This window comes from Notolepis coatsorum (assembly GCF_963971535.1).
Source record: "Notolepis coatsorum genome assembly, chromosome: 11".
Lineage (NCBI taxonomy): Eukaryota > Metazoa > Chordata > Actinopteri > Aulopiformes > Paralepididae > Notolepis > Notolepis coatsorum.
In genome coordinates this window covers 77,175,619-77,203,118 of record NC_140175.1, presented here as the reverse complement: position 1 = coordinate 77,203,118, position 27,500 = coordinate 77,175,619, and the positions used below count along the sequence as shown (strand labels likewise).

The window sequence follows — 27,500 nt, the reverse complement described above, 5'->3', positions numbered from 1 at the left end:
CGCTGAGTGAGTGACATCACAATCAAAACTCACCCAGGCGTATGCGTAAAGGTACAGGGACAGCAGCGGGAACGGGGGCAAGGGCACTACGCTGAGTGAGTGACATCACAATCAAAACTCACCCAGGCGTATGCGTAAAGGTACAGGGACAGCAGCGGGAACGGGGGCAAGGGCACTACGCTGAGTGAGTGACATCACAATCAAAACTCACCCAGGCGTATGCGTAAAGGTACAGGGACAGCAGCGGGAACGGGGGCAAGGGCACTACGCTGAGTGAGTGACATCACAATCAAAACTCACCCAGGCGTATGCGTAAAGGTACAGGGACAGCAGCGGGAACGGGGGCAAGGGCACTACGCTGAGTGAGTGACATCACAATCAAAACTCACCCAGGCGTATGCGTAAAGGTAAGGGACAGCAGCGGGGCGAGGGCATCGCCACCGGGTGGCTGGCTGTCCGAGCCGAGGAACAGAGTGCTGGAACAGTGGCGGTGACGAGGGAGTCGTCCACCGGGTAGCCGACTGTCGGAGCCGAGGAACAGAGTGCTGGAACAGTGGCGGTGACGAGGGTGTCGTCCACCGGGTAGCCGCTGTCGGAGCCGAGGAACAGAGTGCGCGCCACACCTTGGTGTGCGCGTCGGAACAGTGGCGGTGGCGAGAGCGTCGTCCACCGGGTAGCCGCTGTCGGAGCCGAGGAACAGAGTGCGCGCCACACCTTGGTGTGCGCGTCGGAACAGTGGCGGTGACGAGGGTGTCGTCCACCGGGTAGCCGCTGTCGGAGCCGAGGAACAGAGTGCGCGCCACACCTTGGTGTGCGCGTCGGAACAGTGGCGGTGGCGAGAGCGTCGTCCACCGGGTAGCCGCTGTCGGAGCCGAGGAACAGAGTGCGCGCCACACCTTGGTGTGCGCGTCGGAACAGTGGCGGTGGCGAGAGCGTCGTCCACCGGGTAGCCGCTGTCGGAGCCGAGGAACAGAGTGCGCGCCACACCTTGGTGTGCGCGTCGGAACCGAGAGACGCCTCGGGGTGCGTCTGCGAGGAGGAGTGTGCCAAGCACGAAGGTCTGGAAGATGCGCGTCGGCGCGCTGAGGTCTGGAGAGCGTGCCAAGCTCGAAGGTCTGGAAGATGCGCGTCGGAACCGAGAGACGCCTCGGGGTGCGTCTGCGAGGAGGAGTGTGCCAAGCACGAAGGTCTGGAAGATGCGCGTCGGCGCGCTGAGGTCTGGAGAGCGTGCCAAGCTCGAAGGTCTGGAAGATGCGCGTCTGTGCGCTGGTACGGAGGAGCGTGCCAAGCTCGAAGGTCTGGAAGATGCGCGTCAGTGCGCTGGTACGGAGGAGCGTGCCAAGCTCGAAGGTCTGGAAGATGCGCGTCTGTGCGCTGGTACGGAGGAGCGTGCCAAGCTCGAAGGTCCGGGAGATGCGCGTTGGTCTAGATGTGCGTCAGGACGAACAGCTGCGCTGGGGTCTGCAGTGGAGCGCTGGGGTGCCTCCCGTGGAAGTTACAGGGAGCGCAGAACAGTCTCCTCCACAGGCTACGGCGACAGCAGACGAAGGCTGGAGCAAACATCTCAAGGCTGGAGAGATCCATCTTACAGCATTGGTAGACCAGAGGATCTCCCGAAAGAGTCTAGATGTTAGAGAATATGACTCAGCATGAATACAACACGACCCCACGCCAAAACGAGGGGAAGCGCCCTGGTATTTAAAGCCCACAGGGGGACTAATTAGCCTGCCATCACAGGTGCGAGAGATAATAGAATATCAAACAGGTGTGGCCACTAAGGGTAAGGAACGAGAGGGTGGGGGCTAGAGAGAGTGAGTAGGGAATTCCTAACAGTAGGCTTAAAGAAGACAGAGAAAAGGTAGTGAGCAGCGGGCAAAACCTCACAGTACCCCCCCCTCAACGGGAGCCACCCGGCGACCCAAAACAAATACAGACAGAGTGGCAGGGGGCAAAACAAGAGGTACTGGCCAAGCCAGCAGGGGAAGCCACCACAAGAGTGGGGCTAGCAAAAGAAACAGGGTCGCCGAGGGGTAACTAGGGTAGCAGAGGGGCAACTGGTCTAGAGGAACTGGGTCTAGAGAACTAGTCTAGCGAACTGGGCAAGAGAACTGGTCTAGAGAACTGGTTTAGGGAACTGGTCTAGAGAACTGGTCTAGAGGAACTGGTCTAGAGGAACTGGGTCTAGAGAACTGGTCTAGAGCAACTGGTCTAGGGGAACTGAGGGGCAAGCAGGGTAGCTAAGGGGTAACCATGGAAGCACCGGGAAAGGGCTAGCAGAGGGAAGGTTAGCTGCCAGGGCACTGATAGCTACAGGGCCTATGCTAGCTGTACTGCTACATCAACATAGAGGCTGCGCTAGCTGCCGGAGCTAGGCTGGCAGACAGGGCTGGACCAGCATGAGAGCACAAGCTAGCTGGAAGGACAGTCCTAGCTGTGTGAGAAAAACTGACCTTGCTAGCTGAAAGGGCAGTCCTAGCAGTGGGATAAACTACACAAAAAGGTGGAGGCCATGCAGAGGGACCGGGTTAGCTGCTTGGGCCTGGCTAGCTACAGGGCCTAAGCCAGCAGCAAGGGCTGCATAAACATAGAGGCTGTGCTAGCAGCCGGGGCCAAGCTAGCAGACTGGGGCTCTGCTGAGGGACTGGGTTAGCTGCCAGGGCATGGCTAGCTACAGGGCCTATGCCAGCAGTAAGGGCTGCATTAACATAGAGGCTGTGCTAGCCGCCGAGGCAAAGCTAGCAGACAGGGCCATGCTGGTAGTAGAGGCCTAACAAGCTGCAGGGGGGTCAAACAGGGCAAAACGGGAAGCAAACAGGGGAGCTAACCGGGGAGACTAACAAGCTAAACAGGGGAGTAACAGGCTAACAAGGGAGCTAAACAGGACTAACAAGGAAGCTAAACTGGGCTAACAGGGAAGCTAACAGGGCTAACAGGGGAGCTAGAGGGGACAAGAAAAAAAAAGGCAAACTCAACATACACAGTCTGTGCTGGCTGGGGTCGTAGACTTGGTGGGGTCGTACTGTTATGGTTTGTAACCGACCCCAATCGCACAACACAAGACAGGTATGGTGGTTTGCCAAGAAACAGATATTTATTGTGAACAGGGAAAAAGGGCACTGTCCCTTTAAGGGAGAAAACACAAAACACTGGAATAACACAAGAGGGGAAGGTAAGGTGCCTTTAAGAGGCGGGCAGGAAAAGGGAACACTATGGGAAAGTTAGGGAACGCCTAAGGGAAGGTTAAGGGAACGCCTTGGGACAGAGGAACTAGAGACTAGGTAAACCAGGGACAAGGAGAACTAGGGAGAGAGGACTAGGGACTAGGAGAGCTAGGGATAGAGGACTAGGGACTAGGAGAACTAGGGATAGAGGACTAGGGACAGAGGGGACTGAGGCCCGCGGAGGCAGGCTGGGGAACAGGGAGGAACTGGGGACAGAGAACCGCGGAGGCGGGCTGGGGACAGGGAGGAACTGGGGACTGGTGGGAAAACATCTGGGCCGCTCTGCAGAACAGAGGAGAGGGTTAATATTCAAAGGGAACAAACAGAGCAGATGCAGAACAGTCCAAATAACAAAGTAACAAAGTAAATACTATCTTCGTGTGAATAAACACACAGTGGGAGATGAAATGTCCAAAATAATATCCACGAGAGAACAAAACAGAGTGGGAGATGAAATGTCCAAACTAATAACTAAGTGAGAACTAAAGGAGGCAATACGCTGGGAGAGTGACATCACAATCAAAACTCACCCAGGCGTATGCGTAATGGTACAGGAACAGCAGCGGGAACGGGGGCAAGAGGCATTACGCTGAGTGAGTGACATCACAATCAAAACTCACCCAGGCGTATGCGTAAAGGTACAGGGACAGCAGCGGGAACGGGGGCAAGGGCACTACGCTGAGTGAGTGACATCACAATCAAAACTCACCCAGGCGTATGCGTAAAGGTACAGGGACAGCAGCGGGAACGGGGGCAAGGGCACTACGCTGAGTGAGTGACATCACAATCAAAACTCACCCAGGCGTATGCGTAAAGGTACAGGGACAGCAGCGGGAACGGGGGCAAGGGCACTACGCTGAGTGAGTGACATCACAATCAAAACTCACCCAGGCGTATGCGTAAAGGTACAGGGACAGCAGCGGGAACGGGGGCAAGGGCACTACGCTGAGTGAGTGACATCACAATCAAAACTCACCCAGGCGTATGCGTAAAGGTAAGGGACAGCAGCGGGGCGAGGGCATCGCCACCGGGTGGCTGGCTGTCCGAGCCGAGGAACAGAGTGCTGGAACAGTGGCGGTGACGAGGGAGTCGTCCACCGGGTAGCCGACTGTCGGAGCCGAGGAACAGAGTGCTGGAACAGTGGCGGTGACGAGGGTGTCGTCCACCGGGTAGCCGCTGTCGGAGCCGAGGAACAGAGTGCGCGCCACACCTTGGTGTGCGCGTCGGAACAGTGGCGGTGGCGAGAGCGTCGTCCACCGGGTAGCCGCTGTCGGAGCCGAGGAACAGAGTGCGCGCCACACCTTGGTGTGCGCGTCGGAACAGTGGCGGTGACGAGGGTGTCGTCCACCGGGTAGCCGCTGTCGGAGCCGAGGAACAGAGTGCGCGCCACACCTTGGTGTGCGCGTCGGAACAGTGGCGGTGGCGAGAGCGTCGTCCACCGGGTAGCCGCTGTCGGAGCCGAGGAACAGAGTGCGCGCCACACCTTGGTGTGCGCGTCGGAACAGTGGCGGTGGCGAGAGCGTCGTCCACCGGGTAGCCGCTGTCGGAGCCGAGGAACAGAGTGCGCGCCACACCTTGGTGTGCGCGTCGGAACCGAGAGACGCCTCGGGGTGCGTCTGCGAGGAGGAGTGTGCCAAGCACGAAGGTCTGGAAGATGCGCGTCGGCGCGCTGAGGTCTGGAGAGCGTGCCAAGCTCGAAGGTCTGGAAGATGCGCGTCGGAACCGAGAGACGCCTCGGGGTGCGTCTGCGAGGAGGAGTGTGCCAAGCACGAAGGTCTGGAAGATGCGCGTCGGCGCGCTGAGGTCTGGAGAGCGTGCCAAGCTCGAAGGTCTGGAAGATGCGCGTCTGTGCGCTGGTACGGAGGAGCGTGCCAAGCTCGAAGGTCTGGAAGATGCGCGTCAGTGCGCTGGTACGGAGGAGCGTGCCAAGCTCGAAGGTCTGGAAGATGCGCGTCTGTGCGCTGGTACGGAGGAGCGTGCCAAGCTCGAAGGTCCGGGAGATGCGCGTTGGTCTAGATGTGCGTCAGGACGAACAGCTGCGCTGGGGTCTGCAGTGGAGCGCTGGGGTGCCTCCCGTGGAAGTTACAGGGAGCGCAGAACAGTCTCCTCCACAGGCTACGGCGACAGCAGACGAAGGCTGGAGCAAACATCTCAAGGCTGGAGAGATCCATCTTACAGCATTGGTAGACCAGAGGATCTCCCGAAAGAGTCTAGATGTTAGAGAATATGACTCAGCATGAATACAACACGACCCCACGCCAAAACGAGGGGAAGCGCCCTGGTATTTAAAGCCCACAGGGGGACTAATTAGCCTGCCATCACAGGTGCGAGAGATAATAGAATATCAAACAGGTGTGGCCACTAAGGGTAAGGAACGAGAGGGTGGGGGCTAGAGAGAGTGAGTAGGGAATTCCTAACAGTAGGCTTAAAGAAGACAGAGAAAAGGTAGTGAGCAGCGGGCAAAACCTCACAATGTATCCAGTATTACTACGGCATTTATGTACTCTTTATCCAGCTTTAATACTGCATTTATTACTATTTATCCAGCTTCAATACTGCATTTATTTAATAGTTGTACAGCTGTAATACTGCATTTATGTAGGATTTATCCAGCATTAATACTGCATGTATTTACTATTTATCCAGCATTAATACTGCATTTATTTACTATTTATCCAGCTTTAATACTGCATTTATTTACTATTTATCCAGCATTAATACTGCATTTATGTAGGATTTATCCAGCATTAATACTGCATTTATTTACTAATGACCGCCAATAACGAGTATACTCGTTATAGATAGATATATAGATAGTTTGATATTTTTCCTTTGATCCCAGTTCTACACACTCGGCCGGAGCTTTCTGAATCACTGTGGCACAGCTACATACGCTGGAATTGCAATGCTGATCGAATCTCACCAGGTGGCAGTATCGTCTACCTTTTGAACGCTGATAGAAAGGGATCAGGACAGACAATGAATTAACTGGACTATCAAGACTCGCTCTGAGGGGGAGGAGCTCTTGCAAAGCAATCGCAAGCAGATCTGCTCGCCTCAAAACCTAATACTGTCCCGTAAACACATGTAATTACATATAAACGAGTAATCGCAATCGCCGATGGGATCATTGGAATTATTCTTTTTGGATTACCTTCTGGCTAAGGTAAGGACCCCCTATGTCTATTTTACCGAACACCTGAAGCATGTTTCTGTAACGATCACAGTTTCTTACTTTGCCGGACATAAACCAAGCGTTTTGTAACAATCGCATTTTCGGGTAAGACTACCCCCCCCTTTGATAATCTTTGTGAAGGCACATGTGTATATGGTATATACCTTTGATTTGGGAGTATTTGGGGGTTCAGGGAATCTACCAGAACGATTCGGGCTTATTGCACATAACGCGTTTTATCTCGCAATATATGAAAAAAGACTGTTATCTTGGAAATGCGCAATGTTTAGTGTGTAATAAACTACAAACTACAGTGTGTGGAAACAAACCCTTTTTTCCATGTTGGACTACAAGTAGTCTCTGTCAAATGAGCCACACCATTGTCTCCACAGCTATAATACAGAACACACACACAGCTCTGCAAACATTGTGAAACACCACGGAAAGGACAATTTTTATCTGGCCTGAAGTGGCAGAGATACGGAAAGCGTATGGCGATGAATTAGTTAATACTGCATATATTTACTATTTATACAGCTTTAACACTGCATTTATTTACTATTTATCCATAATTAATATTGCATTTATTTACTATTTATCCAGCTTTAATACTGCATTTATTTACTATTTATCCAGCATTAATACTGCATTTATTTACTATTTATCCAGCTTCAATACTGCATTTATTTGCTATTAATCCAGCTTTAATACTGCATTTATTTACTATTTATACAGCTTTAATACTGCATTTATTTACTATTTATCCAGCAAATACTGCATTTATTTACTATTTATCCAGCATTACTGCAGCATTTATTCCAGCATTACTACAGCATTTATTTACTATTTATCCAGTATTAGTTTTGCATTTATTTAGTATTTATCCAACATTAGTGCTACATTTATTTACCATGTATCCAACATTAGTTCTGGTAACTGCGAAGAGAGATGAATTTCCAAACATTTCCCTTCCAAAAAGAAATCTAGAGCACAACAATCGTTTGAAAAATGTACAGTGTTGAACAAGGCTGGTTTTTGCTGTACATTCTAGGGATTTGTTGCATCATATATTTTGTGATTTCTACAGCAGTGGTATTTCTAACCATGTTTTATTGAGTGATCGCAATATCATAAATCCACAATAGCACCAATACGTACCAATAACACTGTTGACTAATATATCACGTACATAATAGGCATGCTGTAGGGTCATTTTATTGAGCATATGGAATTACACAGGGGCATTCTGCAGTGGACATGCCTGGGAAAATGTAAGTTCTTGTTACAGCGGTGTGCTTTGAGAGCCCTGTCACTCAATAATAACAGGTATGAAGTGCCGCTGTATGTGTGCTATGTGTGTACGAAGTTGTGCTCTCATACTTCCAACCTATCAGATTTGGTTGTGATATTTACCAAGCTCTGCTCCCGGGGAATGTCAGGTATCATATTCTTTATTACACTTTCATGAAGATGTAGTTGTGTGAGTCTTGTGAATGATACCACACACATGTGCGTGCGTGCGTGCGTGTGAGACAGCACATGTCTGTTACACCTTCAGGGCTCATATGACCTTGCTTGACCTTTGTTTTGGAACCAGACCATCTTTTAGCTATAGTGCACACGCACACACACACACACACGCTCTTTCCTCAATGATTCTTAATGGTAGAAGGACAAACTCAAGGACAGTTGAATAAATAGTTGAGGAAATAGCATCCACAGTTCACTAGAGTTCTGCTGTCTTGCTGTCTTTCTCAGTTCAGGTTATTTCTGAAATATTTGAGAATTCTATAAATTAAGTTTAAATGTATCTGTTTGATATCACACCTCCTATTACCACGCAGTACAATAATCTGAAAAGCAGATTTCAACTGAAAATATCCATATTGGAAAAATATGATTGTTGTAATATGTATACCACATGTTCATCCATTCATCCATCCAGCCCTCCACCCCTCATCCAGGCATTCATCCCTCATCCATCCATCACTCATCCATCCATCCATCCCTTCATCCATCCATCCATCCATTCACCCCTCATCCATCCATCCATCCATCCCTCACCCATACATCCATACATTCATCCCACATCCATCCATTCATCCATCATCCATCCATCTATCCATCCCCCATCCATATAACCATCCATCCATATATCCATATAACCATCCATCCATCCATCATTCCATATATCATTTTCATTCCACATTTGCTGCATTTAACTTTCCATCCATCACATTATGAATCTATCATGTCTCCCTTCTCTCCCTGTTCATTATTCATTCATTGATTGTACTGTATTTATTCATATGGTATATTTACAGTTACAGTATGCCCATGAATGATGTAATGAATAGACTAGAGATGTTAATAAGAATATCATTAGACTATGAATAAGCTGAAATTAAACAAATGTGAATGAAATTTGAATATGAATGATCCAATTGACATATTATTACCACATCAAAGCAGGTGTAAAATGCTTACAGTTAACACATTCATTGTGTCTTGTAAATGTTGCTATTATGGGTAGAACAAAGCTTGTGCTTTGTAACATCCATTTATTGACTTGCATTATATTTTCCCCAAATCATGAAAAAGGGACCAGTTAATTTATGTATTGTTTTCATTTCTCCTCATATCAATAATGTTTTAATATGTAATGTTGAAATTCAATCTAGAATACACAGTGTATACAATTATAGTGCTGCTCTTTTAGGATTAACAAGAGCGATGATATGAGAGCTTGTCAGTGTGTGAATAGTGGGGGATGGGCAGAGAGGGGTTTATCTTTCTTTTGTGGGGATGGAAGGATGGCACATTTTCCAGGGATGAAATTAGGACACACACACACACACACACACACACACACACACACACGCACACACACACACACACACACACACAAACACGCACACACACCACAACCCCCATACCCATCTCAACCCCCCACACAGCATACACCTACATGCCCACTAAAATCCCATACAAAACACACATAAAGGCAAAGGTCCATACACACACACACACACACACACACACACACACACACACACACACACACATTCACACATAACACACACACACATTCACACATAACACAGCAAACACGCATTCACGCATGTATCCATGCACGACTGCACAAACACACATGCACGTGCACACACCACACACACACTCTACTTCTAGGAAGTTAGAGGGCTGAGTGGGCATTTAGCCCATGACTCATCTGATCCAACAAACCCAACACTGGACAGGTCCCCAGGTACACGCACACACACGCAGGCACACACACACACACACACACACAAACACACACACATACTCCCCACTCCTACATTATCCAGCTGCTAACCGACCCCTGGCCAGCACAACGTGTGTGTGTGTGTGTGTGTGTGTGTGTGTGTGTGTGTGTGTGTGTGTGTGTGTGTGTGTGTGTGTGTGTGTGTGTGTGTGTGTGTGTGTGTGTGTGTGTGTGTGTGTGTGTGTGTGTGTGTGTGTGTGTGTGTGTGTGTGTGTGTGTGTGTGTGTGTGTGTGTGTGTGTGTGTGTGTGTGTGTGTGTGTGTGTGTGTGTGTGTGTGTGTGTGTGTGTGTGTGTGTGTGTGTGTGTGTGTGTGTGTGTGTGTGTGTGTGTGTGCATACGGGTGTGTGTGTGTGTGTGTGTGTACATGTGTGTGTGTGTGTGTCTGTGCATGCATGTGTTTGTGTGCGTATGTGTGTGTGTGTCACTGTCAATAGGATCAGGTTCAAAATCAATATGAAAATATTTAACCTGAATTATCGCTCTTGCTGTCTAAATATTGACAGAGGTTGTTAGCACACACGCACACACACACACACACGCACACACACGCACACACACACACACACACACACACACAAGGCCTCCAGACAAGAGGGTACACACATATAGATATATGGCAACGAGCAGGGCCGTTTCTAGCTTTTTGGGGGCCCTCTTTAAAATTTTGTTTGGGGGCCCCTATTTTGTGAAACTATGCTCGGGGGATTCCAAACCCTCTAAGGTGGGCATGCATTTAACATTTAAATGCATCAATCTTGGGCACTTTAAGAGGAAAAGAGGCTAGATCCTTGACAAACTCGTATATCTTTTTTTCTCACAAATTCAAATCAAACATCTCAAGTTGACCCCAGCAATGATAATAAATGGAAAACACTGCCTCCCCTACATCAAGAAATTCCTGAAAACGTACAGGATTGACCGAATCTGCATTATAACATCTCCCAAATGCGCATAAATGAGAAAGATAGGGGAGAACGGGGGACGGTGTCACACTTTTTACTCTAGTGTGAATTGCTCATCATCAAAATATCTTTCAATAGTCATTCCTACATTAAATTGAAGCTTAAGATGTTGGCTTGAAATGTGTATCCCTCTCATTTTCCAACGTATTGTAACAAAGAGTTAATCACCTATCAAAGACACTCTGACACATTGTGACAACCAACCCCATCATGGGGAAGGTTGTCACACACTATGGGGTTGGTTGTCACTATGTGTTTTAATGGAAAAAATCTTAAAAAGAAGACAAGAAGGCAGAACTAAATTTGAAAGTTTAATTGCATTGACAAGTTGACAAATACATAACTTAATGCATCTTAACATGAACATAAACAGGAACACATCTTTAGGCCATCCTATATAAAAGAAAATAAGAACACTCATTCACTTGTTACAGTGATGGCAAATGTAGGGTCTGGGCACTCCATGTGACAACCAACCCCAAAGAAAATGTGACGACCAACCCCAACTGGAATGTCTTGATAGCATCAAGACTAACAGCCATCTAACAACTAGTTATCTAGCTAACAACAATCTAAACTATAGCTTTCCCTTCACACTTTTTAAGGGTAATAATTGTTTCATTATAAACCAATTGTGTAAAAGCCTAGAAGAAAAATACTGAGGAGCGGAATATTTACAAATGGACATGAAAAACACAAAAAGTCCTCTCACCTCAAGTTCAGCTGTTTCACTCCAACGATGACAATGTAGGTGAACTCTGACCCCAATTCTCGACATTTAAATACCAAAATATGGGAGACAGGAACCTCTGGTGGTGAAATATAATGAATGTGACAACCTACCCGTGTGACAACGTCCCCCGTTCTCCCCTACTGCATTTTCCTTCAATTTGAATTATTTCAATATATATTCTAATTTCTGCTAGGGTCTATTGGGGCCCTAGGCAATCATTCTTAGGAGTTCAAGTTTCAAGTTTCTTTAATAGTTGTCATACAGAAGTACAGAATACTTTCATACAAAATGCTTCTTACTGTTACGCTCCAGAGACTGTGCTAGACAAGATAGTATCAAATAACATAGTATAGCATGTAATTTAGAAGAAGAAAATGAGGTCACAGTGTTCGGTATAGACATATGTACAATGTTCTGAGTTACCATATAATATACAATACTATGCAGTGTACTAATGTACAGTACTATATAGTGCAAAGCAGAAATGGGATGAGGTACAATTTAGGTACAATTTACAGTAAGGTGTACGAGTTGTAGTGCAATCCTTCATCAATAAATATAAAGTGTGGGGAGTGGGTGCTACAGTGTGTTTGTTTAAAGTGGGTGTGTGCTATAAAGTGTGTGGAGTGGGTGCTACAGTGTGTTTGTTTAAAGTGAGTGTGTGCGTGTGGATGTGTGTGCTATGTGCGTTTGGTGGTTGTTGTTGTGTAGTGTTCATTGTTCGTTTAGCAGCCTGATGGCCTGGGGATAGGGCCCCCTAACCAGTGTTCATCTCCATTATATTACAAATAATCTTATGTGAACCAAAAATATACTAAATAAACTTTTTTGTATTACAAATGTGCAACTTTAAAATAAAAACAAGAACACACTATACATACTATAAATATATAAATTATAAGGCTATTGCAAATGCTGCCACTCACATCTAAATGTAATGCAAAAGGTAATAAAATCTCCAGAAATGTGTCACACATACCTTTTCCAGTGGTGTCTTTAACATGAACAAATCCTATGAAATGTTCAGAGATGGCTGATGGCTCGCAGTTCACTACTCTCAAGACAATAGACAGTTGTTCTGTGTGGTTAATGTCCGGAGTACAGTCCATTATGATGGAAACATATTTAGCTTGTTTCACCTGTTTGACTATCTCGTCACTTATTTTGTCTCCACTTTCACTTTCACTGCTGAGGTAGTGCACCTTTGTTTCTTTGTTTTGAATCCTCCTCAAATGTCCACTCATGATTGGATCAAATTGTGCCATCAATTCCACCTGTGACAGGAAATTGCCATTATGTGGGTCATATAGGGCATCTGTATGCCTTCTCAAAGCATGGTTCCTTTCTGCTAGGTGACATTATGGCAATTATTCTGTGCATTACACCTCTCCAGTGCTGCACCTCAAGATGCATCACATCCTGGTTGATCTGATCTATGGCTGTCTTAGTTTTGAGCCTCGTCTGGAGTTCATGCCAACTCGTCATATTAGTAATGTGAGTCTTTGAATACTCATGTTCCTTTAAATTACTTGCTATGTTCTTCCAATTTCAAAACCTCCCTTTGGTAAGTGCATTGTCCTGTTTTCCCTACAGTTTGCATGCAAAACAGAAGACTGAGTCTGTGCTAACCAAATACAGAAGCCATGTTCGCTGTATTTTCTCCCCATTTTTCATTATCATGTTGTAGTCTTCCTTCCGTAAATCTATGAGGATTTATCTCGGATTTCTGGGGGAAAACAATATCTTTGACCTGTATTGGTCCCCTTGATACCACATTGTTGGGTATGGCCTATGACACTTGGCCATAGTGCAGGGTCTTGTGAGGTCAAACCTTTAGTGGTGATGGTGATACTGCTGCTTGTAGAGGTGGGTGACATGTCATCTTCATGATGGGTGTTATGGTCTCACTGAAGGTGGATGTTGACGGACAGGGTTCCTGCAGGTTTCAACAGGTTACATTTAAGACTTTTTAAGACCACTTTCAATAGAATTTTATACGTATTTCATGACTATACCAGCAAAGAATTATTAAGGAAAATGACTAAGAAGTAATTCCATATGTATTGGCCTGATAGGCTATTACCATACTGCTTACTTTGAAGCCCGGACATTTCCCCCCAAACACATTTAAACATGATACAGAGAAGTTATTACAACATATAAGTAATTTCCTAATCCAATCAAATTTTAAGACCTATCTGACTTTTTAAGGCCCAAAATTCTGATTATAAAAATGTAATTAAATACTAAGAATCCTGGACAAACAGTTGTGAATATCAGCCAGTGTTAATTTTGTTGACTAAATTGATGACAAAAGATGTTCGTCAACAAAGGTTTTCTTCATGACGACAACGAGACGTGACGTCACGTTATTGAAGACCATGTCATGCTAATGAGACTAAATCGTTTATTAAATATCGTTGACCACAACTGAGGACACAAAAATGTAATTTACAAAAACCAGGACGAAATTTCTCTTCATGTATGTTGATATTGTTGACTAAAACAAGACGAGACAAAATAATTATAACTTTTCTTAATGCCATCGTACCGACAGAGCAGTGTGACGGGGAGCTCCGTTATTAGCATTAGCTGGAGCTATTTGAAAAGCTAGTTTTAGCTTTAACGTTACCTTGGCTAAAGTTGGGACTATTCATAATCCAGCTGCAGACCTGCAAGCAAAGTACAGCAAGTTGGCAAAGGAGTATTCCAAGGTAAATCACCTTTTCACCAGTAACGTTACATTGTTTGTATTTCCATCTAGCTCGCGTTAGCTAGTGGCTAAGCTAGCCACGCTAACGTGTTCACTGATCGACCTCTCGCACACAATTAATGACATAATGCAGACAGCCATACCGGTGACAATGTTTAGCTTTTAGTGCCAAAAGATAAGAGTCTGAGGCGGAGTCTCAAAAGAGAATGTTGAATATTTATTTTGCATAAAAAATCACAACAGAGCCTCTGATACTACAGTAGTAGTAGTCCTAAACGGAGCCTTCTGGATAGGAAGTGCGCAGTAACGTGGAACCAATGTGCCAACAACCATTCCGTGGGTGAACTCATTGAGCTTAGTTGTCAATTAATGATACTAATACTAATCTATACAATCACCTGTTGTTGAATAAATACCATTACTTTCTAGTTATTACTAAAAAACAGTATATATAAAACAGTAGCTATAAAAAAGAAAAGAAAAACAGTTTTATAATTTATATAATATAATATATATAATTTTTTTTTATGTATGCACTGGTATCGGATCAGTATAACCAGACCTAGACCATCTCTAACTCTAACCCCTAACCAGACCTAGACCACCTCTAACTTTAACCCCTAAGTTAGGGTTGTGACTTGGAGGTGGTCTAGGTCCGGATAGGGGTTAAGAGTTAGTCTAGCCCTTTACATCCATCTATCTAAATAATAATAATAAATTATAATGAATGCTTAACTACCCCTAAGTTACCCTAACCAGACTCTAACTCTAACCACTAACCAGACCTCTTCCATGTGGCACTTTAACACTGACCTCAGAATGTGATTTTATATAATGTTTTATGCAAGCAGATTGCAATCAGTGTGTACTACTACTAGTACTGCTGTGTGTTCTGTTTACTTAGTTTACAGTATCCTGTTATAGAATAAACCGCTGCCAGACACAGCAGAGAGAGAGAGGACAGACATGACAGAGAGGACAGACACAGCAGAGAGAGGACAGACATGGCAGAGAGAAAGGAAAGACACAGCAAACAGAAGACAGACAGAGTTCAGCGTCGTCTCTCTGGTCAGAAACAACGTCACCACATCCGTAATGCTCTCTTTGATGCATACATTGGACCATGTCTACACCAACATATACTGTAGGAGCAACAATACATTGGACCATGTCTACACCAACATATACTGTAGGAGCAACAATACATTGGACCATGTCTACACCAACATATACTGTAGGAGCAACAATACATTGGACCATGTCTACACCAACATATATACAGTGATGTACCTGAACGCGTTCAATGAACGATCCCCTAAATGAACGTAATTGAGAACGCGTTCATTCTCAGCGCTGTATAACGGCGTTCAAAAGTGCGTTCATTCTCAGCACTATATTATAACAGCGTTCAAAAGTGTGCCAGATTTCATATGCATTTCAGCCGAAAACCCAGTTAAAACACACCGTAAACAGGCTTTAAAATAATGCTGAAAACCACACAATCTGGCAACCGCTCTGGGCGGAGCTTCGGGGAGTCTGGTAGTAGAGCAGCAGCACTCGCACTTTCAGAAGGCGCTGCACTCGCTCAGAGTCAGACTATACGACGTCGGTGTATGAGCATTTAAAAGAGTTTTAGTTAAAGTCAGTAAATGTTTTGCACTTTGAATATTGAACTTTGAGGTACAACCTTAGTTCAGCCTGGTTCCTACCTCGTGTTGTGTTAGTACAGAGTTATGTCGGCACATGTTTATATATGTTATATGTTTGCACAATGACTACTTTCACTTTTGGTACTTTAAGTATATTTAGATTATTATTATACTTAATAAAGACCATGCAAGCAGCAGGTTTTCCTCATGTTTTTGAAAATATACTGTAGAGATGAAAGCTGCAGCTGCTACTAGTGTGAACTGAATGGGCGACAGCAAAGCGTTATGGAAATGCCAGTATTCTGTGGTTCTATTATGGGTTGTGGCAATACATTTGAAAAATAATAGCTTGCAGCAACGTATTGAAAAAAGAACTATACACTATAAATTAGTTCATTTTTGAAACCATGAACTTTGAATTTTGAACTATGAACTGAACTAGTTAATTTTAAAATGTGTGAACTGTGAACTGAACTAGTTCATGTAGAAAGTGAACTTTCCCAACACTGCATATATACTTCCTGTGTATCACTTGTGCCGCCGACTCAGATTCCCCTAGGTTAAAAAATAAATACGCAATTTAAATCAGAAAATGTTCCATGTTGACTATTTCTGACTTCTGACAATTTGTTTTCCATTAACAAAAAATAGACAAAAATGGCATACGTTTTCGTCGACTAAATCTAGACTAAAACAAAAAAGACAAAATTGAGACAAAAACTGACTAAGACTAAAATGCTCAGACATTTAGTTGACTAAAACTGACTAAACGAAAAATAAATTAAGATGACTAAATATGATGAAAACGAAAAAGGAGCACTTGACACATGACTAAGACTAAAACTAAAATGAAAATAGCTGCCAAAATTAACACTGATATCAGCACTTAGAAAAGGTACATTGGCTAGTGTGTCCTTCTGAGCTTGTTCATAGTAAGAAAATGATATAATTATAGTAAGCATCGCATTCATCTTAAAATGACAGGAACAGCTAGCTAAGTTAATATATGCTCAAGAAACAAACAGTGTTTATGAGCTTTTGGAAAGCAAATATATTTTTCACAAAATGAAGCAATGAGACACTAGAAGATTGCATGTTAGTGTGAAAAACATGATAATGAGTGTTCCTGTCCTTTGCAGTTAGCTAGCTAGGTTAACAAAATAGTGTGACACATAGCTAGATAGCTAGCTGGAGAGTTAATGTATCTCACCCAAGCTATACCATTACTAAACAACAGCATTCGGTTATTTGCTTAATCAGTAGCTTTTCTGCTCTACTTACCACTGTCTTTCTTTCTTTTTTCCTCATCATCTTTCTATCTCCTTTTTTCTGCTCCAGATGGATAATTCCTCTTAATTTGTCTTGTTTACATGTTGGTCTTGATGCTGGCTCAAAGTTTATTTTTAACACAAGTGACTCATTTCATTGCATATCATCCATTGATTGTTTTGAAGGGGTTACCGTCGCTGCTGCTGAGTACATTCTGTCAGCCCTCGGGGGGCCTACTGCCGGGCGCTCCAAGCAGCTGCCTGGCTTGCCTCTGACTACCAAGAGAGACTGGTCATTTTAATTTCGGGAAAAAATAAGAAAAAGGCTACAATGGCAGCTTAGGGGGCCCCCTGGTGGTTTCGGGGGCCCTATGCAACTGCATAGTTCGCATATGGCAAGAAACGGCCCTGGCAACAAGGACAACACACACAGAAACGGCCCTGGCAACAAGGACAACACACACACACATGTGCTGAGTGTGTGTGTGTGTGTGTGTGTGTGTGTGTGTGTGTGTGTGTGTGTGTGTGTGTGTGTGTGTGTGTGTGTACGTGTGTGTGTGTACGTGTGTACGTGTGTACGTGTGTACGTGTGCATGCATGCATGTGTAAGTATGTGTTTTTTTATGTACAGGGTTTCTTTTTGCATTAGAAGTGCAGTGGCTTATAAAAATTGCACGTATCTGCAATATTTGTGGGGAACTGTTGATTTGGCAAAAAAAATGAAAATTCCGTGACCGCAAAAATGTACCTGGAGCGACAAGCCAGTCTCAAGGTGCCTGACCTCTCTCACAAGCTCATTTCACTGTTGGACAGAATGATGAGACAACAGTGCTATAATTGAGTTGTGGATTGTAGTTTTAAAGTATGCTCAGAATTAAACAGGCCAGCGATGCCTGGAAGGGCTGGCGATCTTAAAAAAGGTCACTTCACCTTAAAAACGATTTATTTTGCACCTAATCTCACACATATCCCAACACTGTGAACAGCTTTGCACACATACTGTACATTTAGTTAGATGGTTATTGAGAACTAAGAGAGACACATTTTGAATATATTCAGGACACTGAACCCTTGTGTTGTAATTACAGCTCAATGAAATTATGGCTTCTTGTACAGGAATCGCTCCTGCTTTACTCACTCTGCTAAATACTCCCTAGTCCAAATGTCCACTCTCTCATTGTTTGACTATGGCGATGTAATTTACATGCATGCAAGCAAGAGTGTCCTTGATCACCTTAATGTTTTGTATCAGCAATTAGCCCTTTTTTCAACACATCACTGTGACTTATCAATCATTACACTCTCGACAAGAAGAGTGTAATGGCTTGCAGTCATTTACAAAACCCTCCTTGGTCTGACCCCTCCTTATTTTATACAAGTTCAAGTTCAAGTTCTTTAATAGTTGTCATACAGAAGTACAGAATACTTTCATACAAAATGCTTCTTACTGTTACGCTCCAGAGACTGTGCTAGACAAGATAGTATCAAATAACATAATAACATAATATAGCATGAATTTAGAAGAAGAAAATGAGGTCACAGTGTTCGGTATAGACATATGTACAATGTTCTGAGTTACCATATAATATACAATACACAATACTATGCAGTGTACTAATGTACAGTACTATCTAGTGCAAAGCAGAAATGGGATGAGGTACAATTTTAGGTACAATTTACAGTAAGGTGTACGAGTTGTAGTGCAATCCTTCATCCATAAATATAAAGTGTGGGGAGTGGGTGCTACAGTGTGTTTGTTTTAAAGTGGGTGTGTGCTATAAGTGTGTGGAGTGGGTGCTACAGTGTGTTTGTTTAAAGTGAGTGTGTGCGTGTGGATGTGTGTGCTATGTGCGTTTGGTGGTTGTTGTTGTGTAGTGTTCATTCATTGTTCGTTTAGCAGCCTGATGGCCTGGGGATAGAAGCTTCTTCTGAGTCTTTCTGTGCTCGCCTTGAGACACTATTACACTATTAGACTACACCTGTTAAACTTGTCACCTACACCCTATAACACCAGAGCTGCTCACCATATCACGCTAGATGTTCCCTGTGTTAACACTTCCTTTGGTCAAAGACTCCTTCCAACTTGCTGCTCCCAGCTGTTGGAACGAGATGCAAAATACTTTGAAATGGTTAAATTGATCCCCCTCAGTACCGTTAAGGACTCTATCGCAGAGTTATTTACATACACCTGCAACCTTTTAACTGAAATTTGTCTGTTCTGCTTCATGTTTATCTTGTAATTTCATTTGGTTGTTTGTTTGATGTGGGTTTTAAGTATTTCCCTTACCTCTGTATGTATGTATGTATGTATGTATGTATGTATGTATGTATGTATGTATGTATGTATGTATGTATGTATGTATGTATGTATGTATGTATGTATGTATGTATGTATGTATGTATGTATGTATGTATGTATGTATGTATGTATGTGTAGAAGGGTGGATTATCCCTGCTTGTGGGAGTAGTAGTACACAGACACTGGGTAGTAGGATACTATAGTATTGGACCTATATGTACCCCCGTCTTTGGCCCAGAACGTCGTTCTGGAGGGCTTGCAGCTGGAGTGGATGGGGCCCAGGATTTACTAACCTGGGGACTGGTACTCTGGTCTCCCTCGCCTTCCAAGGCGGTCAGCAGTAGCTCCCCACACACCCTCACTTCCCCCAGTACCTCCGACAGCCCTCCCACACCCAGTGACTGTCAGTTCAATAGTATTATTGGGCTTCCCTTTAAGAAGTACCCTTCCTTGACCACCTGTATAGACCCTTCAAATGCTATTCTGTGAATGGGGTGTAAGGGTTAAATAATTATGCAGTCACAATATTTACCCAGGGGTTAGAATAGCAAATGGAAAACGGAAGAAACAGACACACAGACAATGATCCCAATCAAGTCTACTTTTACTGAAGCCTGGGCATGTTATCCATTACAATTAACACTGTCATGTATTCATAATTGGCACCGGGTGCTCTCACTGTTATAATGTAGGGGAAGCTCTTCCCACCATAGGCACTGCATGCTCAATACATTAAAACACCCCGCTTGTACTAGGGGAACCCAGGCATAAAGTAGAGAAACATTGGGAATTCAAATAACCAAATAATCAAATAATCAAATAACAAAATAAAACCAAGTAAATGTGGGCCCACGTTACCAAAAGAAAACCTAACCTAAGCCGGCTTAAATTGTTCGGGGTACCCCTTAGACACTGGTTGTTAGCGTTCACTTGAATGGACGTTGCTGTTGATACACGTGGTACCGTTAGTACTTAGCCAAGATGGCGGACCCACCCTTGTCACCACTCGTCCAGGTGACAAGATGGCGTCGGCGATCCCGCAAGCACAGCCAGCAGGCTGGGCGAACAGCATAGGCAGTGGTTAGCTGGAGGAGCGTGCTGGATGGCGTCCTCTGCTGGTGGGAAGAGGCGTCCTCTGTACCGTCTGGGAGACGTCCACCGCTGGCTGCTGTCGCGCGAGCTAATACTGTTGCTACCCTAAACACAGCTAAACTTCGGGTCTAGATGCACCCTCCTGCTATATCGGTTGTGCTACTAACGCAACGTGGCTGGCTATACCACCGGTTCTTCAGCGCCGCGCGCCCGGTAGTCTACTCAAGTCAGACGGAGCCGCTAGCAGCATACTAATACACCGCACACAGTAACTACTATAACCCGCTAACGTTAGACGTTAGTCTCGTTAACTCTAGACGTTAGTCCTTCGGTTCTGTATCTCTTACTCACACACTATCGCTGATACTTCTAGGATAACCCGTCACTAGCAAGTACTTCTCATCACCCGCTGCTCGTTCCAACGGGGCTCTCTTCTTATCACCCGTCGCTCGTTCCGACGGGGCTCTCCAACAACGGGGGCTCGTTTGAGCACCCGCCCACTGTAACTGCGACTGATCACGGTCAAGTCCAATGCCGAAGAGAGCTTCCTGGTACTCTCGCTCCCAGGTAACTCCCTCTTCCTCGTTGCTTTCCTCTCTCCACCGCTCCACCTGCCACCACTGCCCCTCCGCCCCCTGCTGGCAACCTCCACTGGTCCCACTCAAGGACCGCTCCAGAAAGGCTTAGTTCAATGTTATTGTTAGTAATCCATACTGCAGCCGGAGAAGAGTAGCACCTCACCTCGTCATTAGACTGGGCGAGCTATCCAAAGGAACACTGTTAAGCTATCCAAAGGAACACTGTTAATCACACGTTATACACACACAGGGAAACTAACAGTTAGTTAGCACTTCTGAATACTTTGTAGAATATTCAGGCTGCTACATATGTATGTATGGGGGCGACAGAGGCTCAGGAGGCGGAGCAGTCGTCTGGTAATCCAAAGGTTCCCGGTTCGATTCCAGCTCCTCCCGGGCAGCATGTCGAAGTATCCTTGAGCAAGACACTTAACCCCTAACTGCTCCCGATGAACAGGTTGGCACCTTGCATGGTTGCCTCTGCTGTCGGTGTGTGAATGTGTGGGTGAATGGGTAAAATGTGAGGAACAAATTATAAAGCGCTTTGGATAAAATGTTTTTTTTGTCCCCTTTCCCTGTTACCCTTTGAGAGGCCCTTCTGTCCTCTCACCAGGCCGTCATTGTAAATAATAATTTGTTCTTAATTGACTTGCCTGGTTAAATAAATAAAAATTATAAATTAAATAAATTATGAAAAAGAAGTCCCTCCCCTTTCACTGGGACTTCCGCTAGGACTTCCACTAAGACATCCAGTAAGACTTCCACTAAGACTTCCACTAAGACTTCCACTAAGACTTCCACTAAGACTTTCACTAAGACATCCACTAAGACTTCCACTAAGACTTCCACTAAGACTTCCACTAAGACATCCACTAAGACTTCCACTAAGACTTCCACTAAGACATCCACAAAGACATCCACTAAGACTTCCACTAAGACATCCACTAAGACTTCCACTAAGACTTCCACTGGGACTTCCACTAAGACTTCCACTAAGACTTCCACTAAGACATCCACTAAGACTTCCACTAAGACTTCCACTGGGACTTACGCTAGGACATCCACTAAGACTTCCACTAAGACTTCCACTAAGACTTCCACTAAGACTTCCACTAAGACTTCCACTAGGACATCCACTAAGACTTCCACTAAGACTTCCACTAAGACTTCCACTAAGACTTCCACTAAGACTTCCACTGGGACTTCCACTAAGACTTCCATTAAGACTTCCACTAGGACTTCCACTAAGACTTCCTCTAAGACTTCCGCTAAGACTTCCACTATGACTTCCACTAAGACTTCCACTGGGACTTACGCTAGGACTTCCACTAAGACTTCCACTGGGACTTACGCTAGGACATCCACTAAGACTTCCACTAAGACTTCCACTAAGACTTCCACTAAGACTTCCACTAGGACTTCCGCTAAGACTTCCACTATGACTTCCACTAAGACTTCCACTAAGACTTCCACTAAGACTTCCACTAAGACTTCCACTATGACTTCCACTAAGACTTCCACTAGGACTTCCACTAAGACTTCCACTATGACTTCCACTAGGACTTCCACTAAGACTTCCACTGGGACTTACGCTAGGACATCCACTAAGACTTCCACTAAGACTTCCACTAGGACTTCCACTATGACTTCCACTAGGACTTCCACTAAGACTTCCACTGGGACTTACGCTAAGACTTCCACTATGACTTCCACTAAGACTTCCACTAGGACTTCCACTAAGACTTCCACTAGGACTTCCACAAAGACTTCCACTGGGACGTCGCATCTCTATTGCAAAATGTTTACTCACAGTCTCAGCTTTTCAGCCATACCCAATGTATGCAATTCCAAGACTGTTTATGGACCACAACGTGCAGAGAAAGGCAAAATATTCTGTGCCAAATTGGCTTGTGACATACTGTAGCATAGGCCTACATTAGACATGGCTGGAAAGAGAGTCTTGTGGCACCTATTTTATACAGATACTTTAAGATGAAAGATCAAGAGACCTCTTTGAAAGTGTAAATATTTAGCCCCTTTCCCAGCAAGCTAGCATGACATACAGTAGTTTGCACCTACAGATACCTTGTGACCTCTAATTTATTGTGACTTCAGACTTCAGAGAGCTGTCACCTGTCAGCAATGGTCTCTCTCTATTTTTGTTTAGCGTTTTAGTTTTTTTGTTATGTTATTATACCAAGAAACCAATTCATGTTAAAATTCTAGATTGCAATTATGTTACTGTAAGAGAGAAAAGCAAGTGTGTGGGGCTACCCAACTCTCAAACTTAACTACCAGTTTGGATCCTTTTGTGTGGGATGGGGTTCATATCATAGCCCTCTCTGCTTTCCCTCTATCTGGAAACCCAAAATACACAAGGAGCGCTCTCTCTCTCTCTCTCTCTCTCTCTCTCTCTCTCTCTCTCTCTCTCTCTCTCTCTCTCTCTCTCTCTCTCTCTCTCTCTCTCTCTCTCTCTGTATTTTGTATTGTATTTATTGGTTTAAAATACAGAGACAGTGCATATTAAGGAACATTTGACTGTAAATATGCCAGTTTAGCCAAGTTGGCTAATTTTCAACTGTAGTCTCTGGGGCAGGTGACATGAGCACAACAATAATTAAAACATAGTACAATAATTAAAACACAGTAGGAATCAATATAGGTTACAATACACTAAAATACATACAAATAAATACATTAAAATACAACCCCTCAGTTAAAAAACATAGTACAATAATTAAAACACAATAGGAATCAGTATAGGTTACAATACACTAAAATACATACATTAAAATACAACCCCTCAGTTAAAATGGTTGCACACTTGACCATCTCTCAAGCATGATTTTAAGTTAGTTTTAAATGAGATGTAACTTTGATACTCCCTGAGCCGTGTTGGCAGACTGTTCCAGGTGTGGGCTGCTCTCACGGAAAAGGCTGTCTGACTAAAAGCAGACCTCCTGTTTGGGACTACACAGTCCCCTCTGACTACAGACCTGGTATATCTATCAGCAGATGCTTTCTGTTTTATGAAAGTACAGAGGGGGGGGGAGGAGCCAAGCCATGTAGGATTTTATAGGTAAGGCAGGCATCTTTGAATTTGACAAGATTGTCCCAGCTCAGTAGGTTCTGGTTTGCTATGCTATAACAATGGTGGTGGCTGTTTGTTTTCCTGTCCAGAACTTTCACAGCCTGATGGTAAACTACCTGTACAGATCGTAATGTTGTACAGGAGGCTTGTGTCCAGCTAGTCAGACAGTATGTTAAGTGTGACATAATAATGGCATTAAAATACAGTGCTGCTGCTTTTGTTGACAGAGAGTTTCTGATGTGACGGAAGTTTGATAAGTGAAACTTTGCATTGTTTACTACCGATTTGATTTGTTTTTTAAATGTAAGATTGGAGTCCATTTCTCTCTCTCTCTCTTTAAATCTCTTTAAATAAAATATATTGTACAACAGCCATCCCTCATCTACTCCAGAACATATGGGTCGGCCAGACTGTACAGGGCCATTTATTTGTCAGACTGGACATCATAGTGTCTGTGCACTGGATGTGACAGTATCTATGACCGTTGATGTGCAAGTCACCAGTGTGTGTGTGTTTGTTTACGTGGACGCTAATGTGTGAGTGCCCTATATATATATATATATGTATACAGTATATATAATGAGCTGGTGTGTGTGTGTTCTGTCTCTCTCTCAGGCGCTGTGGCTACAGCAAGGCAAAGCAGGATCCCGAGGAGGAGAAGATGCACTTTCACAATGGTCACAGTAAGTTAACAGGGCCCACTGTGTGTGTGTGTGTGTGTGTGTGTGTGTGTGTGTGTGTGTGTGTGTGTGTGTGTGTGTGTGTGTGTGTGTGTGTGTGTGTGTGTGTGTGTGTGTGTGTGTGTGTGTGTGTGTGTGTGTGTGTGTGTGTGTGTGTGTGTGTGTGTGTGTGTGTGTGTGTGTGTGTGTGTGTGTGTGTGTGTGTGTGTCTGAGGTCATCCAGAGTTTACACGTGGACATACAGGAGAGGGTTCAAACAGCGGTCGGATCTCTGTGGTTACGTACGACCCCGCAGGCTGTGTCTGTGTGTGTGTATGTGTGTGCCCAAATGTGTGTACCTTGTTTATGAGAAAAGTTAAAAAATCCACACTCACAATATCAGGACACACTACCAAATGAGGAGATTTTTGACATCCTGATTTTGTTTGATGAGCTATTGTACCGTGATGGTTAGGGTTAGGGTTGTGTGTGTGTGTGTGTTCCCAGTACCAGTGACATTGTTTTATTCCAGAAGCAGTTTTTTGAATGACAGGGCTCCACACAGAATTGCGGACGGATAAATCTATTCATGATGATTTATTGTCAGTGACAGTTTTAATATCTTAGATGTTCGCTGCCCAATGATAGACAGCATCTCACTTGTCTCAATCCATTTGAGAGAAGCTTCTAGTGTGGGTGAGCTGAGAATGATGATGATATTGATGATAACAATGATGGTAATAATAAGTGATGATGGCGATAATGACAGTGATGGTGCTGATAATGACACGAGACAGGAATAAGGCTGGTACTAGTTTGTTCACCTAACGTATAAATATGGCGCAGGTGAATACAGAAGTAGTTCGAGTTACCCAAGTGAAGCCTCACCCCACGATACAACGTGCGGTGAAGTAGGGCCCGTTTGGCCCCAAATAGAGCATTGAGACCGCGTGCAAATTGATAGCTGAAGTATCAGAGTTTAACGCTGTACCGTCGAGTTCGACCTATTCTATTAATTCAGTAATAGTCTATTTATGTATAGTGTATCGTGCGGCTACCGTTCTACAGTGACCAGCATTACCAACGTTTCCACGTACCAGCTAGTGTGCTTATCCAGGCTGGGCAGCTTAACCTGGCGCCTTCATCCGAGGAGCCCTAGACGAGGACCGTGTGGACATGTACACTGGATAACCTACCCGACGACTACATAGCCCTTTTCGGCTGGATTATATTTGCTTTGGTCCTGTAGCTGATGGAGCGGAGAATCGTCTACACCCACAATTGTGTGGGATTTACCCTGTGAGGAGCAACGTCGAGCTCGCCTCTAAGACGCCTGAGGCTGGCTAGCTTTCTTCCATGCGGAGCTGCATGCCGGAGAATAGCTGTTATTCGTCTGCGGATCAAGAGATTATTGCACTGTCTCCTGTACCTGGAGTCTCCCTATTCTTCGTTGACCCAGACTTTGCTACCGACAAATCCTCTCCCCTTGCTGGCCTACAACCGGAGGGACCCTACTAGTATCTCCCGCTGCCCTACTAGTGTACCATAGATATAATTCCTAAGATACAGGTGGTATTCATTATCTCCTGCGTAATATTATAATGGACTTACGCTCTTGACTTACTCACGCACATTCTTCGCCTTACAAGCGCGACTCTAAGTAAAGTAATGTAATCTACTATTATTGCTGCTAATAAATATTATTCTAACCAAGATTTGTGTGGAACCGTGTCATTGTGGAAGTGTTCATCTCATATACCTGTGTACTGTATGGCCAGTAGTAATGTACATAAGACAGTAGTGGTTTAATGATACCATACTTATTTAATACAGTCAGGGAATTGTACCCCTCAGTTACAGTGGTGATGATGACAGTGATGGTGGTGATAATGTGTGTCTACAGTAAAGTTCCCGGGGGTGCGTACCTACATCGACCCTCATACCTATGAAGACCCCAACCAGGCTGTCCATGAGTTCGCCAAGGAGATCGATGTCTCTTACATCTCCATAGAGAGGGTCATCGGAGCCGGTGAGTATGTGTGTGTGTGTGTGTGTGTGTGTGTGTGTGTGTGTGTGTGTGTGTGTGTGTGTGTGTGTGTGTGTGTGTGTGTGTGTGTGTGTGTGTGTGTGTGTGTGTGTGTGTGTGTGTGTGTGTGTGTGTGTGTGTGTGTGTGTGTGTGTGTGTGTGTGTGTGTGTGTGTGTGTGTGTGTGTGTGTGTGTGTGTGTGTGTGTGTGTGTGCACACGTATGCAACATATTCTCAATGTACTGCAACAATTCATCTAAATGAATAGTTTTTAGTTTGCAGCAGCCAACATGGCTTTACCAGAACACTGCTTCACTACAACACTGCTTCACTACAACACTGCTTCACTACAACACTGCTTCACTGCTTCACTGATTCACTACAACACTGCTTCACTGCTTCACTACAACACTGCTTCACTACAACACTGCTTCACTACAACACTGCTTCACTACATCACTGCTTCACTACAACACTGCTTCACTACAACACTGCTTCACTATAACACTGCTTCACTGTTTCACTACATCACTGCTTCACTACAACACTGCTTCACTGCTTCACTACAACACTGCTTCACTACAACACTGCTTCACTACAACACTGCTTCACTACATCACTGCTTCACTACAACACTGCTTCACTACAACACTGCTTCACTACATCACTGCTTCACTACAACACTGCTTCACTACAACACTGCTTCACTGCTTCACTACAACACTGATT

At 44.5% G+C, this 27,500-nt stretch overlaps 1 protein-coding gene across 1 annotated transcript in view; it reads left to right on the top strand.

Moving 5' to 3' along the window:
* The window catches only part of LOC311237163 (ephrin type-A receptor 5-like), a gene marked incomplete at its 3' end in the record, with an annotated part of 196,381 nt that overhangs the window by 162,945 nt on the left and 5,936 nt on the right, over window positions 1-27,500 (top strand). The window contains 2 exon segments of the mRNA XM_084324972.1: window positions 24,702-24,769; window positions 26,649-26,774. Coding sequence (XP_084181098.1) covers window positions 24,702-24,769; window positions 26,649-26,774 — 194 coding nt within the window.